This window comes from Rattus rattus, chromosome 3 (assembly GCF_011064425.1).
Source record: "Rattus rattus isolate New Zealand chromosome 3, Rrattus_CSIRO_v1, whole genome shotgun sequence".
Taxonomy (NCBI): Eukaryota; Metazoa; Chordata; class Mammalia; order Rodentia; family Muridae; genus Rattus; species Rattus rattus.
In genome coordinates, this window is record NC_046156.1 from 126,107,023 (window position 1) to 126,123,629 (window position 16,607).

General features: G+C 46.2%; 1 protein-coding gene across 1 annotated transcript in view; it reads right to left on the reverse strand.

Annotated features, from left to right (window-relative positions):
* Tnik (TRAF2 and NCK interacting kinase) overlaps window positions 1-16,607 on the reverse strand; it is a 392,340-nt gene that overhangs the window by 100,266 nt on the left and 275,467 nt on the right. Inside the window, 2 exon segments of the mRNA XM_032898578.1 lie at window positions 6,069-6,147; window positions 7,877-7,931. Of these exon segments, the coding sequence (XP_032754469.1) occupies window positions 6,069-6,147; window positions 7,877-7,931 (134 nt within the window).

A 16,607-nucleotide genomic window follows, 5' to 3' on the forward strand; every position in this document is an offset into this window, starting at 1 on the left:
CTCAAAACAACGAAGCATCCTTAGTCACTGCCCCTCTCCCCCAGATGAATTAGGGTTGGCTATGTCATGGACTGGAAATAGTGACGACAGAACTATGTACCTGCTTGTGATCTCCTGCAGCCCAAGCTCTGTGTCGTACTTCCTGGAAGTTTTCAGCCATGTCAGGAAAAGCCCAAGTCATTCTCATGTCATGTGCACACTACCTGTTCTGTGTGTTTGGTGAATGCATGAGTGGATGCACACATGGCAGTGCCTGGAAACAGCTGTGGTCTGGCTGTATCGAATCTGTGTTTTCAAGGAACCAAAAGGGAGATCTGGGCCTGGGGAGATGGCTTGGTGGATAAAGTACTTGCCGGGCAAGCATGAGTTTGAACCTTGCGCATGCTCGCATATAGCTAGCATAGCAGTGTGCATTTAGAATCTCTGTGCTTGGAAGGGAAGACAGGATAGACAGATCCTCATAGCTAACCAGATAGTTAGTATATGTAGAATATCTGTAAGTTCCAGGCTCAGTGAGAGACAGCAATCTCAAAACATGAGGTAAAGAGTGAGAGATACAGTCACCCAATATTGAATTTGGAGTCCAAGCAAATGTGCACAAATATGTATGTGTCTATGCCCACATACATATACTACACACAAGTACACATGTGCAGAAGCATGTATACATACATGCAGGAGAAAGAGGGATGGAGGAGGGAGGGAAGGAGGGGGAGAGGGAGAGAAAGCAGAGGGAGGAAGAGAAAAATTGGTTTCGAGGAGTCATATGATTTTCTTTCCCAGACCAATCAAATAAAAAGAAAATAGTGGGCAGAAGACTCATCTAAGGAATGAACCAGAAACCATATGACAAGAACCTCCAAACAACAGTGGCAAACCTGGCAAACTCCATGAGGCTGCTCTGGGCAGGAAAACCAGCTTCAAAACCATGAAAAGAAGACCAACTTAAGACAGAGCTATAAAAGATTCACAAGGACCGAAACAGGAGTTTTCTCTCTCAGTGGCGGCTTAGGAGGAAGTGCTTGTTATTTTTTTTTTATTGTCAAGTGCTCCACTATTAATTAGAGGGTGATAAATGAAAGCAATCACATCCAATTTGAAAAATGAGATCCAGACCTCAATAGACTGTGCGTTTGTTTTTCAAACACTGACATCTAAAAACAAAACAACCAAAAACAAAAAAAAACCCCAGCTCTACAGGCAGAACAATGTTGCAGCAGTGTTCCAGTAAAAGAACCAGCTAGGAGAGCTCCCTTCTCAGAGTCTGCTGGAGGGAAGGACCTCTGTCCAAAGGACAGAGATACAGAGCTTGTAACGCCGGTAACACATCTATATCCTTCTTATAGTCATCCTTTGAAGAGAAAATGTTGCTCCCTTAAAACACATCTTCAAGCCTAGTGCGTTGGCACATTCCCATAATCGAGGCAACTTAGAAGACCGAGGCAGGATGATCACCTTGAGTTTGTGGCTATAGGTAAATATAGTGAATTTGGGGACAAACTGGACTACATAGTGGGACCCCGTCTCCACCAAAAATGACCCAAAAACAAAATTCCCATGTCTTTAAAGAAGTGAACACTTATTTTCTAAGTTGCGGTGACCAAAGAATCAATATGTTTAATTGCACATTTAATTACAAAGGAAATTACTTCAAGGAATTGAATACCTGTTTGCTCAGTATTTCAGTGGGTTCAGAGTAAATCTGTGGTAGTGCTGGTAACTTAGCTTTGTCTCTTTGAATACAAAAGAATAGCAACTTCCAGGAAGGCTATCGATAGAGCCCACGTTTGATGCTCACAGTCTGAGGGGTGACCGAGTCGCCCTGGTTATACACTGAGGTTACATTAGCTATTGTGATCAGGAGGGATGGATGGTCTGGGTAGACATCATATCCATGCAGGAAATTTTGGCCTTGAAGATCTGTTAGCTCTCACAACTACCCCCTTTCTCTGCCTTGGGCTTCATCTCTGTGTGGCTCAGGGCATGTGACTTCTCTGTGCCCATTTCCCTGGCTACGAATATAGATATCTATAGTGCAGACATTAAAACATTGCTGTGTCAATAAATTAATTCCTTGAAAACACCTCTTGTGATTAGTGCTAACATGACCATGGGCACACCCGACCAATTCTCTGACTGTCTTGGACTTAAAGAAGAGAAAACCCTTTCCTAAGGACAATGACATGGAAACCAAACATTGACCTCCTACACTTCTGTTGAATAAAATGGGCACCGCGAGTTCATCATTGTGGGAACATCACAGAACCTATCTGCTCAGGTCTAGATGGCTGCAAAGGCACCAGGTGGCCCAGTCTTATGGCATCACTGTCATACATGGAGCCCGTTGCTAACCCGAAGTTCGTTATCTAGCAGGTGACTGCACCACATTGTTTGAATGAATTGCCGTAGATGTATTTGAGGAAGCCGAACAGAAGAGGTTAATTTGAAAAGCTCACGTCCCAGTTTGGGTTTTGATTTTGATGAAGTGTACAGTTGCAGTACTAGCCAATTCAATGTATCTCAAATATTTTGTGACATTTACTTTGTATCGTTATTATTTTATTTGGAACACGCATACACACGCATGCACACGCACATGCTCACACATGCTCACACATGCTCACACATGCCTGCAGCCCTTCCTTTCTCCTACCTCAAGCTAAGGTATGGAGCTCTGAGAAATACTCAGGGTTGGCTATAGGGTGTGTGCTGCCTGGATTTTTTTTTTTTTTCTTTTGGTCAACTTGACAACTTTCCAGGGTCATCTAGGGAAACCTCTCTGATGTGAGAAAATGCCTCTAGGAGACTGTCTCTTTCAGGCATGTCTGTGGGGCATTTCCTTGATTCATGATTAATGTGGCTCCATCCACATATATAGCAGAGGATGGCCTTGTGGGGCACCAATGGGAGGAGAAGCCCTTGGTCCTGCCAAGGTTTGATGCCCCAGTGCAGGGGAATGTCAGGGCAGGAAGGTGGGAGGGAGAGGATGGGTGGGTGAGGAAGCACTCTCATAGAAGCAGGGAGGGGGTTGGGATATCAGGTGTTTGGAAGGCAAACAAGGAAATGGGATAACATTTAAAATGTAAATAAAAATGCAATTAAAAAAAAAGAAAATGGTTAACATTTTAAATAACCTTCACGAGTTCTTAAAACTTTAGAGAAACCATCAAGGCCTTCCTAACCTCTAGTTGCCCAACATATGCTTTATAAAAGAAATATCAATCTTAAAATAAAAAAAAAATGATGTGGATGGGCCCAGCTCTCTGTGGGCACTGAGGACTTGTAGCAAGAGCTTTGAAAGGTAAGGTAGTGAGCTCGAAGTGAGTTTCTCTTCAAGGAGCCATGAAAGCCACTGCACAGCGCTGTGAAGTGAAGCCTCATTCCTAAAGGAGACTCAGTGTGTTAGATATGCTGGGATTATGGGATGCTTCCGAGGAAAGTTGCAGGCATGGAGTGGAGCCGTTCTAAGAGAGGCTATGTGTGCTGTGGGCAGAGTAGGAGAGGTGTGGCTGGCAGAGACCAGACGATACCACCAGGAGCCTTAGATCCTAGACCCGGAACCTAGGGATCTTGTGTTTCCCCTGCTGGGCTCAGGCCTTAGAGTCTCTCGGAACAAGAATGTTTCTTTTGTGCTATTGCATATTGGAAATATGTGAACTTAATTCACCGGTTTTAGAGTGAAGAGACACCTTGAGTATCACAAAGGCTTTGGGCTTTTAAGCAACTGGATATCGAACTGTTAAGATTCAGGTGATTCACGTAGAGGAAGTAAAGCCACTTTGCATCATGGGAGGATCATGCACCTTTGGGGCCCAGAGGTGGAACTTTATAGTTTTAAGTGATAGTTTTTGAGGATCAAGTTGACGTGGAGTGGCCTTGTGATGGCTAATCTTCCCTGCCAGTTTAACTGGGTTTGGAATTACCTAAGGGACACACCTGGGAGCATGCTATAAGGGGATGGCCAGGTGATAGATTCTTCTTAGGAGGGGAGACCTGTATCTCATGTGCACAGCAGCATGCAGGGCGTGGAGTCTCTGGATAAAAAGGAAATGGGATGAAAACAGCTAAGGATCAGCATCCCCCCTCTCTCTGTTCTTGATTGTGTGCACAGCGTGACCCTTCCTTCCCGCCCCTGCCACGATGGGCTGTATCCCTTCTTTAATTGTAAGTTGAAGGAGATCATCGCCTCTGAACCTGATCTTGTCAGGTATTTGTCACAGAAATGATTAAGTGGCCAGTGCAGCCCGTGAGGTGACACATGCCTGTGGACGGGCACTTGTCCCTCCATGGAAAACATAAGATACCTCCCCGGAGCAGTGACTGGAAAGGAGGGGATGGGAAGTGAGGCCCATGGTAGACAGTAGCCCCCATCCCCCAGAAGCTGGCACATTACAAGCACAGATCTGGCAGGCAGCAGGCTTTGCAGAGTCACTGCTGCTTCCAGGGGAAGGGACTGAGCTGGATCCTCGCTCCGGGAGTCGGATCCAGGCAGGAGAGTGAGGAGGGGGCCTCCTGTGCTCTGCCACCACATGCTAGATGGTGCCCAATGAAAGGCTGTTGCTGGGGAGAGAGCATGCTTTTCTCTTACCACAGTGACCCTGGGAGAGGAAGGAGAGCAAGGAAGGCTTTGCCTCCCCGTTACCAATAGCAACTCACACTCCCCTTGCAAGTCTGACAACTTAGAGACTCAAAGCTTGTGGCTTTTCTGTTTCCTTCCCCCTCTGTGTGCCTTTCCTCGGTTGAGCCAGGGCTGCCATGTCATTATCAGCTGATTGGTACTAATTAAGCCTGCTCTATGTGGTAGGTGGTGTCTGTGGGTAGGAAACAGGAGGATGCCAGTCAAGGGCCCCAGCCTTAAGTCATAGGAAAAGGGACAGATAGCCTGTTCCCTTTTAGTTGAACTACCCAGGGCTTGTGACTATAGAAAAAAGGGAGGTCACAGGCTGGTCCTCCAATACTAGAGGATCCAGAGATATAAGAATATATCAGGAGACCATTTCGCTTCTGCAGCGGAGGCGGGAGGAAGCGTTGGATTTTGTTGTAGAATAACAAGGCTTAAAGACCACAATTTAGTACATACGGAAGTGACAGGCAACATTTATCATAACCGGATGACTCCACTTCCAAACCTCACCTGGGTGCTCACCATCCACGTTCCCATCTTACCCTGTGCTCATGGAGTGCATACAGTAGCTCTCTTTAGTCACCTTTTTGTTAGGATAAGCTTATTAAGAACAAAGGTTATACTGCTGTCCCCAAATAGAAAGCCAGTATGCCCTGTCACAAAAGAAAGGGACTGAAAAAAAAAAAACACAAAGAACCACAATTGCCCATGCCAGAAACATCACAGGGACCATTAGCAGGTCTGTGTGGGCGCTCAGGGAACCGCTGTCTTGAGGAATAGAATGGGCTGACTCTAAATCATCACCCTTTCTGAAGAAATGTGCCGTGCAGCCAGGCAAGCACACCCCTGCAGTCATAAATCACATCATTTCCATGACATTACTCAGGCTCCATTTTGGCTCAAAGCTCCTTGCCTGGAGGATAGGGTTAACGAGTTGCTGGACAGACAGCAGCTAGCAATGCCTCAAGTCCAAGATGAATGGCAGAATACAGAATGTCACCTACCAAGCTGTGGCATGCATTTTTAAAAATATCTAGCCAGAAGGACCTAGGCATCAGAGGTAATATAAAAGAAAGTCTCAGAGAGGCTGGGTGAATGGCTAAGTCACACGGTGCTTGTCATTCAAGCACCAGGACCTGAGTTCAGAGCCCCAGCACTCACGTAGAAAGCCGGGTGTGCTAGCATGTGCCTGTAACCCATGGAAATCGGGACAGGAGGACTGCTGAGGCTCAGGTATGACCAAACACTTTGTCTATAAAGGTAAGGTAGGAAAGCAACCATGAAAGATAATGGAGGTCAACCCAAGGCATCTACATACAAGCACATGCACACGCACTTGCAGACATGTGCTCACCCATACACACGAAAATGAAAGAGAAGTGAAAAGAAAGACCATGGGAAAGCTTCGCCCTCAGATCTGAAAAGTACTAAGGGGCAAACTCACCACTTCTTAGACTTGAGGCGAGGTGCGGGGTTCCGTGGGATGAGGAAGAGCGCTCTCATGGGATGCATGTCACAGAGGGCTGCAGGAGACAGAAAACAAGGACCAGATCCAGTCAGAGGCCACCCACACTAACATCCTGGCTCTACAAAGTATGCACGTGACCACAAGGCTCCTGTGAGCAAGGGGTCAGGATCTCCAAGCTGCCAACTGGCAGACAATCAAAGAGCTGATGTCTAATTAGGTGGATCTCATAAAACACACATTTCAAACAGATATCAATATCCCTTGGGGTCAACTTCATAAGGAAAACAAGTCAAAGGGTCAACAACTAGCCACCTGTCATTCAAAATACACACCATCAGATGACAGTTGTGATTGGCGTGGCTGAGGTAATCTCTCTCCTTTTCTTTAACCAATGTCTAAGCCACAATGTAAGTCAGTGTCTTCCCCACCTGAGGCTGACACAGACACTGCTAACGATGTGAATTTTTAGACTCTTCAGTCCTCTGCCAGAGCACTGTTCTGTTTCCAACAGGGTGCAAGATTTGCTTTGCTTTTAAATCCACTGGCCCCAGGATGACCAGAGAATGAGGTAGCTTATAGACATGGTGCAATCTTTCAGCCTGGGCACATTCTATATTCTTATTTCAACCAACATAGCTCATTAGCTTACTTTCTAACACTGAGAATATAGGTTCCCCCTTTCTCCTCTGTACCAAGATTGAGAATATATGTTCCCTCAGTGCCAGAGGATTCTGTGGGTAGAGTTTATTTTTAGTCTTGTCTACCACTCGGGATGATAACAGTTTTAAAGACTGTGGTATCCAAATTTTCTGACTCACAAATGTCATTGTGAACAAAGGAAATCTTGTCAACAAACACCCCACGTCAATCATGCTGCAGACGGATTCAAGGAACTTAAATCCCCGTGACAGCAGTGATGGCGAATAAGGAGAGTCTTGAGTCTAAGAACCAATGGTCATGAGGGTGAAGGGTTGTTTCAGTCCTGGTCCTGTGAGAAGTGGCTGAGCAGGTGTGACGGTGCGGGAAATACAGGCAAGAACATGACTGGGGCCAATTCCTGTGTAAAGGGAGGTACACACCTTGCCAGGAAAGGCACGCTATATCGCTATGCAATCCTAGCCCTGGGAGAGGAGGGAGGGTCTAGGCTGTCCTGTGATCAGAGGCACAGTCAGCCTGGGTGTTGCTTGAACCACAGCTGCATGCCAAGTGAATGCACGCCTGTCAGGAAAGGGTGTGCCTCGCTGCGTGGGTCTGGGTGGTCCAGTCGAAGCCACCACAGCAGCTCCCCAAGTGTTCTTTGCTGTGAACACAGAAAGCCCCAGGGAACTTGGGAAGTTCTCAAGGTTGCCAGTGTCTGGGACACAGCTCCAATAAGGGCGCCGACATCTAAAGCTATCAACGCTTATATTTTCAAAAGAGGGGCAGCCTCCGGCTGCAGGGATTGGGGAAAGCTACACCTGGGAATTCAGCTTTGGAATTTTATACTCGGGAGCTGCTGACTTTGTCTGTGGTTGCTCTGAGTGTCTGTGATGTTTCCGTGTGAGGCACAGAGCCACACAGTAAGTGGGCAAGACAAAAAGACTCTCCCAAAACACAGACCGGCACCGCTTTGCAATGAACAGATTCCTGGTTGATTCAAACTGCCTCTGCTCTCTAAATGTGCCACATCAGACCCATGCCGGGCTCAGCGTAGCAGAAGTAGGCCAACCGCAGCCCTGGCAAGGAGCCCGCAGAACCTGCAGAACCAACCAGCAGCGGATTTTCCCCCAGAGGAAGGAACTTACGGGGGGCACCTTCTGCCATCTCAATGGCGGTGATTCCCAAAGACCACAAGTCACTCTGCAAAACAAGAAAGCACAGATACACACATAAATTCAATCAACAGGGGACAATTTGGTTAAACCTGGTAATTACTTCAGAACAACCCGTGGGGAAGTCAATCCATTGTCTTCACAAGCTATTTCTCCATGCTCACTTCTCACCGCGCACATTTTCCCTGTGCCTGGCCGGCATGTGGTATGTTTCCAATAAATGTATGAAGAGGAATATAAGGTTTCTTAAAAGCTCCTTTATTACTGAGATTTATATGTCAGTCAAAACCATGTGAAATTTTGCTGTTTTCGATCTTTTTTTTTTTTTTTTTTTTTTTTTTTTTAAAAACTCCTGTAAAATAGCGGGTATCATGCTGCTGTCAGGACATCTGCCTAGTGTGGATCTTCCTCATGGCTCCCTTCCATTCCCCTCCTCTTCCCTGCCATATTTCAAATAGCCCCCCTTTCTATCTTTTTTATATGCAGTTTTGTCTTTCAACATTTTACTGAGCTATAACTGTTACAGGGTAGATGACGGCACATGTATGTGTATTCACGAGCTAGCTCACTCCTGTGTCCCCACCATCACGGCAGCAAACACCACACCTTCAGAAGACGACACTCCCACCCATGTAGCTTTCTGCTTCTTTCCCATCCCTTGTTTTACTGTCTAGGTGACTTACACACCTGTTCTCCCGTCACTGTAGTTTGATTTCATCTTCCAAATTTTATGGAAAAGGATCTGGTTCCCATCACTTAGCAGAGGCCCTCATTCTTGTACCGGATCTTGGCACTTCATGCCCTCTTATCCTTAGTAGTATTTTACTGAGCGATTCACTGGGGTTTGCTCTCACTTGCTGACAGGCATTTGGAGTGTCTCCAGGTTGAGCTATTCTATATAAAATGGTGGCATACCTTAGTGTCTGGGTCTTGAGTACAAGCTTTTATGCCTTCTGAATAAAAACCAGCAGGTAGGACTGGCAGACTATTTAGGTACTATAGTAGGTGTTAGTCACAGCTAATTGTGTTTAATGCACAGCAACATGTCCTTTACTCTGACAGGATGAGGATGGGGTGTGCGTGGACATTTCAGCACAGATGACCACATGTTCTCCAACTTGTTTATCAAGTGCCATGGAAAACAGGTCTTTAAGTCCTACCCTGCCTTCTTAGGTTTAGACTGACTGTCAGGCTCTAATCGGAGGGTTCCGGTCCAGTGCGTCCCACTTTCCTGGAAGGAATTTCATGTCTGATAACATGCATGTTCCCCCACACTCTGTCTAGGTGAGGCGATCTGTAAGTACAGCGTGCCTGGAGTCACCAAGACAAGAAGGAAGCAGTGAGACGAGCTCAGAAGGCTGCTCACTGTTCCTGCCTGTTGCTTGGTGGGTGGGTAAGAAAACCTAATGCGTGCCTGGCTTGCTCACTGACCTGCACTCTGCTACCGTCAGCCACCACAGTCCCAGCCTCTTGGGAATTTCATGCACGTTAATGAAGATCCTCCCTGTAACCACACTCACATTACAGATATCAAAGTGAAGCTTCCTCTATATTCCTATCAAGCTAACGTCAAGGGTACAAGAAGGGGGAGAGGGTGTCAAAAGGTGTAATTGGAAGGGAGCCACGGTATGGATACTGAGTCATTCATTAGAACTGAATTCTTCAGTAGCCAGGCTTGCTCTGTCTTTGAGCAGGGTTCCTTACAATGCACAAAGGGATGGATATTCAGGGTGCCCAGGCGCTCCCACACAGGGCAATCACTCTAGAGCTTGTAGCAATGGAGAGAGTAAGGCACTACGTTTAGATGCCAAGTTACAACAGTGCAGGGAGTCAACTCTTGTCCTCTCTGCTCTCTTTCTGGATTTCTACCAAAGTTCCATAGCACACACGCTGGTGGGTGTACCTCCAAGCACGTGACTGTTTCTTGCGTCTCCTGCCCTTGCTTAGTGAGCTCCAGGCTCACCTGTTACTGCTGCCTCAGGAGTGCAACTTGACAAGGATGAGAATGCAGCTCTCTAGCACCTGGCTTTCCAGGTTGGCAGAGAAAGGTAGTTGCTTGGGAACATGATGAGAACATCGAGTCACTCCCTGTGTGGGAGTGGTCAGGCATCAAACTGGGAGAAGAGCCTGGAAGCTGAGGGTCCTCATCCAAGGTCCCTGAACTATTTGATAATACTCCACTGTCCTCAGGACTTGACAGTTCCTCTAGCAGTTTCCTTGGTAGCCCAGGGACAGAGCATTTCTGAGGGAGGAGTCAGGTTCTCAGCTGTGAGCTGACAGGGCAGGGGTGGACCGAAATGGCCTTCAGGCCCAGTGAGCTTTGAGCTGGTGTGACAGTTCACACATTGGAAAGAAAATGATGGCCCCAAGCCGGGCTTTTGATAGAGATAAAATGCCCAGTGCAGCCAACCTCACTTCTGTCTCTGAGCTTCTGTTCAAACTTCCCTTCATGGAGGGAGAGGTGCAAAGAGGGCAGATGCCCAGGGACGTGCAAGTTGGCCCCTCCTGACGCCTCTCCTCCAAGAACTCTACATCCCAGCTGCTTCCTGCTGTTGTGCCAACCACTAGCTTTGCCTCATGCTAGCCCCTCACACAGTGATTCCCCTCACCGTGCTCTCTATTGACAGCATCCTGTGTTTAGTCATCATGTCCTGTCCTTTATCTCAACATATACAAACCTGGGGTAGGACGGGGCAGAAAGAGACAGAGACAGAGACGGAGAGGGAGACGGAGACGGAGACGGAGACGGAGACGGAGAGGGAGAGGGAGAGGGAGAGGGAGAGGGAGAGGAGAGGGAGAGGGGAGAGGAGAGGGAGAGGGAGAGGAGAGGAGGGAAGGAGAAGGAAGAGGCCTACAGAGGGACAAGGCCTGGTGTCATAGATTTTCATTTGTTGACTGAACAGTACTGGTTCATAGCAGCCTGGTAGGCCCTTACTATAGCCATGTTAAGTCAACAAACAAGGAGAAGAGACAGGAGAGCAAAAAGCAAATGGTCCAAGGTGTCTGCTGTCTTCACAGATCTCCATGCCCCAGATCACAGAGGAGCTAAGCTCCATGTATTATTAAACGGAGCTGGGCTTCCCCCTCCCTGACCATTTTTCCTTTAATTATTATTACAGTGCTAGGCTTTGAGTACTCATCTTTAAGTTAGCAACCCATAAATAACTGTTCCCGATGCTTCCTTTGTCCACAGGGGACCGAGGTGTTGAAAAAGCAAAGGTGCTGGGATGCCCCGAGGTTTCCATTCCCATGCTACAAAACCAGCCTGAGCTTCCCAGAGGAAATGTAGGTTGGTAGAGAGAACAGGCTTTCAGAGCAGACAGAGCTGGATTCAGTTCCAGGTTCCTAATTTAGTGCCTTGCAGAATGCTGCCCAGCTTAGCGTGTTCAATGGCACAGGAGGTGCTGGTGGCGTGCACGTTTTCAGGAACACTGCCTAGCACAAAATCTGGTGCTCAGCGGGGCTCAAGCATATGGATTCTCTGCCCTTACTGCTGGGTGAGGGTTCCTTGGCCTGCCAGTTTGGTTGTCATGGTTTCCCTCCATGCAGTTGTGGCAGACGCCATTTGCCGGTTAACCTGAAAGCACTTTTAACCCCCACTCCCACTGTTCCCTCCATCTTAGAGTACCCCATAGCTGCTTCTTCTGTCACTCTGGCAGCGAGATAGATTTGTGACCAGATCTACAGCCAAGGAGACAGACACAAACAGCCCTGGGGGCTTGTGCTTTTCCCAAAATAGGGAGCTTACACAGCTGCTGTCTTACAAACTCCTCTCCACTTCTTAATGCCTTGGATAAAAACATGGTGTCTGGAGTTACAACACCCATCTTGCAGCCGGAGGCACCATGCCAACTACTGATGAACGATGCTGGGGGAGAAAGGTGGGCAGAGTTTCTGAAGAGACCCATGCTTCTCACATCAGCTCTAGACAGCAGGACTCTAGGCTTCCAGTGTGGGGGTGAGGGTGATTCCAGCCAAAGATACTTGAAAATGATTATAAGTAAGTGTATATGTGTATATATGTATGTATGTTTGTGTGCATGTATACATGAATGCACATGCATATATATGTATATGTATGTGTGTATGTGTATGTTTGTGTGCATCTATACATTACATACATGTATATATGTGTATATGTATGTATATATATGTGTATGTGTATGTTTGTGTGCATGTATTCATGTATGCACATGTATATATATATGTATATGCATGTATATATGTGTAAACATGTATGTGTGTATGTATATGTTTGTGGGCATGTATATATGTATGCACATGTATATGTGTGTATATATGTGTATATGTGTGTATATCTATGTGTGTATGTGCATATTTGTATGCATACATACATGCATGTATGTATATATGTATATACATGTATGTGTATGTTTGTATGTGTGTATACATGTATATATGTGTATACATGTATGTGTATATGTTTATGTGCATGTTTGTGTGCATGTGTGTGTGTGTGTGTGTGTGTGTGTATGTGTGTGTGTATGCACATTCACAGCAGTAGTAGGAAAAAAAACCACAGAGGTAGAGTTTGGCAATAAGGAAATTCCTAGAACTGTACCACAGGAAGCAGGAATGGTTAGTAGAGGAGAGAAGAGCTACCTCTCTTGTTCAGCCTTCTTAAAAAAATAAGTTAAAACTAGAGCCCCCATCATACCATCCAAATAACCTGTGCATCCTTGTATAGTCATATGACCAGGCCAGTCACATGACTATTGCTTCTTGCAGTCTCTGTTTCACATTACTGTCAGGATCATTTTGGACTCGGGTTATACCATTTTCCAAAAGGAAATATTTATGTTCTTAAGTTCTTGGTCCTATAAAGCCAAAGCTGCTTGTAAGCTCTGCTTAACTGCCTGTGTTGGAAGCTGTAAATGCCCTGACAGGCGCTGTTTAACCTTTTGATACATTATTGAATCCCAAAGACACTTCAGAACTTAAAGGAGAAAGTGCTCTGTAACCACTGGCAAGTCGATGACAGGAGAGGAGCAGGGAGGAGGGAGGAGCAGTAGGAGAGAGAGGCGGGCCTTAAATTTCCCCTGGCCACAGTGGTGTGACTCACCCTGGCTGGAGTTGGACAATTCATTATTTCAGCAGTTCTGGGCTGCCTGGCTTGCAGCATGATTAACAGCCCATCCCTGTGCGCATTGCAATGGAACAGAGACAAATTCTAGTGCCTCTCAGAAGGCAGGTACAAGGTACAGCTTCAGACTGGGCCCTGGGGACATTTGGCACACAGCAACTTGCAGAAAACAAAAGGCTTTCATTCTGAACTGGGCTGCCCATCACAGAGGAAAAGAAGCATCACTAGGCTAGAGCTGCCACTCTGGATGAGGAACTAGCCAGGAGCCTAGCACACAGCACTGCAGCCATGGACTCTGAGTTTTTGTGACACAGCTGGAAACACAGGGAGAAGACCAAGCTAGTAAGAGCCTGGAGACCATTTCCTCATTCACAATATGAAGAGAACACACAGCATGCAGGGTTGATACAAGAATTCACTAAGTTGATATGCTCTGAGTGCCTAACATGACGCCATGCACATAGCAGACATTTAATAAATAAGGTACAGAAGGACTCTTGGGACCAGTTATTACCAACTAGCAGCTCAGTCAGCAAACCTGGGCTAGGTAAGAGGGCAAGAGCCCCACAGCCTAGAGGTAGAAGGCCGGCCTAGCAGAATCAGGGAGCTGAAGGAAATAGACAGGACATTGTTTGTCTTCCTGCATTTTTCTAGCCTCCCACGGTGGGTCCCTATTGGCCGAGTGTGGTCAGACCGGCATGCAGAAATGGGATGGCCCAAGTATCCCACAGTGGGGGCAGCGTGGTGTTCTAGACAGACAGACAGTAGCTTAATAACAAGCACACATAGCACGTATGGTTCTATCGTGCTTCCCAGCCATGAAAACAGTCTTCCATTTGGACGCATGCATGTGATTTGTCTATTCTTTTTGAAATACTTCAATCGAAAAAAAATCATATACATGTGTGTGGTCCTTTAGGAGATCTACTTAGACTAGTGGTAGGAGCATTAGAGAAGCAAGTTATAGTTCAACAGGAGGCAACCAGAGATGGACAACACCCACAGGGAGCTAGGTTGTATGAAACTGCTTGTTTCTTTGGTCAAAAAAAAAAAAGCCATAAAAATCAGACTTTCCTGAGGTGTGTCAACATAAAGCTGCCCTATTCCACCTCTTACCACATGTCAGATACTGTGTGATAGCTTTATAAATATTAACCCACTTTATGGTGTTACAACATTGTGCTATATAATTGATTATTCACATTTTGTACAGGCCCAGAGAAGTTAAATAGCTCCCTGGAGGCACCACAAGAATAAGAGGCATGGTCTGTTTTATAACCATCTTGTCTGACTTCAAAGTATCAATCATCTTCACTTTTATTTCAGATACATACATGCTAGAAGGAGCCAAGGGAGGGTCGGTGGGGATGCCCAGGCAGCAGCAGCCATTGGTAACACCATTACAGAGAGAAAACAAAGGAAAGAGAGACCTCCCATTCCTGCCACCTACACTTGATATCTGCCATAGAGGAGACTGTGGGGAGACTTATCCTCCACTGGATCAGTGTTGTGCCTGAAGGAAGCAGACCAGCCACGACAATCCCACCTGGTGGCACTACCTGGTGTCTGCATCGTCGTCTTCTGTCTGAACGAACTGGGGAGGACCTATGCATGGAGCTCAGTACAGAGGAAGCAGGACACATCTACAAATGGAATTCCCACACTGCATGGCAACCTATACAATGTGTTCTCCATGACACCTGGCTTCCCGTGATCCTCCCACTACACTGCTCGTCTGATTTCTAGCTGACCCTCTTGTTTGAAGGGACATTTGTACCATGCCTGAATAAAATCTGTGTCTGCGATATTGAAGGAGCTGAGCAGGTTTTTGGCTAGCAGGGGAAACACCTACACTTGAGAGGAGCTGCCACTTCTGTGAGACAAATATGGATAGGTGAATGACACCACATGCTAGCAAAGGTCAGGCTCAAAGGCAGGCACCCACTAGGCATGGGGTATGGGGACGAGACATTTTCTTGGACTTACTTCTATTACCTCACTACCTTAATTATATGAGTAAATTCTATTGATGCAAAAACATCCAAACAGGACAGGAAAAATATGACCTAAGAATTCTTCATTTAAGTGATCGGAGGCCAAGGACTACTATGCACTCCAGGATATTTGTAGATTAACCACCACACCACTGTGTATGTGCATGTGTGAGTGTGTGCATGTACGTGTGTGTGTGTATGTGTGTGTGAGCATTCATGTGCATGTGTGTGTGCATGTATGTGTGTGCATGTATGTGTGTGCATGTATGTGTGTGTACATGTATGTGTGTGTGTATGTGTGTGTGTGTGTATAAGTGTGTGTGTGTGTGTATGTGTGTGTCTATATCAGGTCAGTGGGAGTAAGACTGTATTAAGGGGAGGATGCTTTGGTACTTATAATTGGGTACCAAACACGAATGCTACTTTAACACGGCATGACTCAAGTAGTGCACAGTATTCCACTGGATAGAGAATTCAGTTTTTCTTCAACCAACTCCACTGGATGTGGGCTTAGCCACAGAGAACTTTCTTTAGTGGGTATCTGTTGAGGCAATTACTTAGGACTATAAAGTACCTGTCAGATTCCATCCCACTGAAATGCAACTCATAGCAAGTTTTAAAAATACCAGTTTAAACAGCCTAGGAGTTTTGAACAGTTTTATTAATTTCAAATCTTTGAATGCTTATTATTAAATGGGAAAGCTTTCATTATTGCCCTGCATACTTATCAGGGAAATGAAACCTTTCCTTTTGCTTGAAGTGTTTTGACAGAATTTCTGAAAAACGAGAAAGGAAGGGCCCCAGGGGAAAGCCAGCACACCAGATGAATGCAATGCAGACTCTCTTCCCAAGCATTCAGTGAGTTTCCCCTGCACCCAGCAGACTCCACACAAAACTGGACTACGGTGAAAACTCCATCTCTTCAAACTCCTTTCCACAGATGTCCTTAGGATATTCAGTTACTTAGACTTTTAAAACAAACTTCTGAACTGGAGAGATGGCTCGGTCATTATGAGTAGGCACTGTTCTAATAGACGACCTAAGGTCAGTTCTGAGCACCCACACCGCACGGCTCACGACCACCTGCAACTCCAGCTCAGAGAGATCTGACATCCTCCTGTGGCCTCCAAAAGCATCTGCAGCCATGTATATATGCGCTCTCCTCTCTCTCTCTCTGTCTCTCTGTCTCTCTCTCTGTCTCTCTCTGTCTCTGTCTATCCCTGTCTCTGTTTCTCTCCCTCTCTCTTGCACACACACACACACTCTCTCATTCTCTCTCTCTCTCTCTCTCTCTCTCGCACACACACACATACACACACACTCTCTCATTCTCTTTCTCTGTCTCTCTGTCTGTGTCTATCTGTCTCTGTTTCTCTCTCTCTCGCACACACACATACACACACTCTCTCATTCTCTCTTTCTCTCTCACACACACACACATCATTCTCTCTCTCTCTCTCTCTCTCTCTCTCTCTCTCTCTCTCTCTCACACACACACACACACACACACACACACACACAGAGAGGCATACGCAATTAGAAAGAAATCTTTAAAAGGGGAATCTAGAAAAATAGGATCTTCTACCAGTCTTTAAAAGCATCTCAA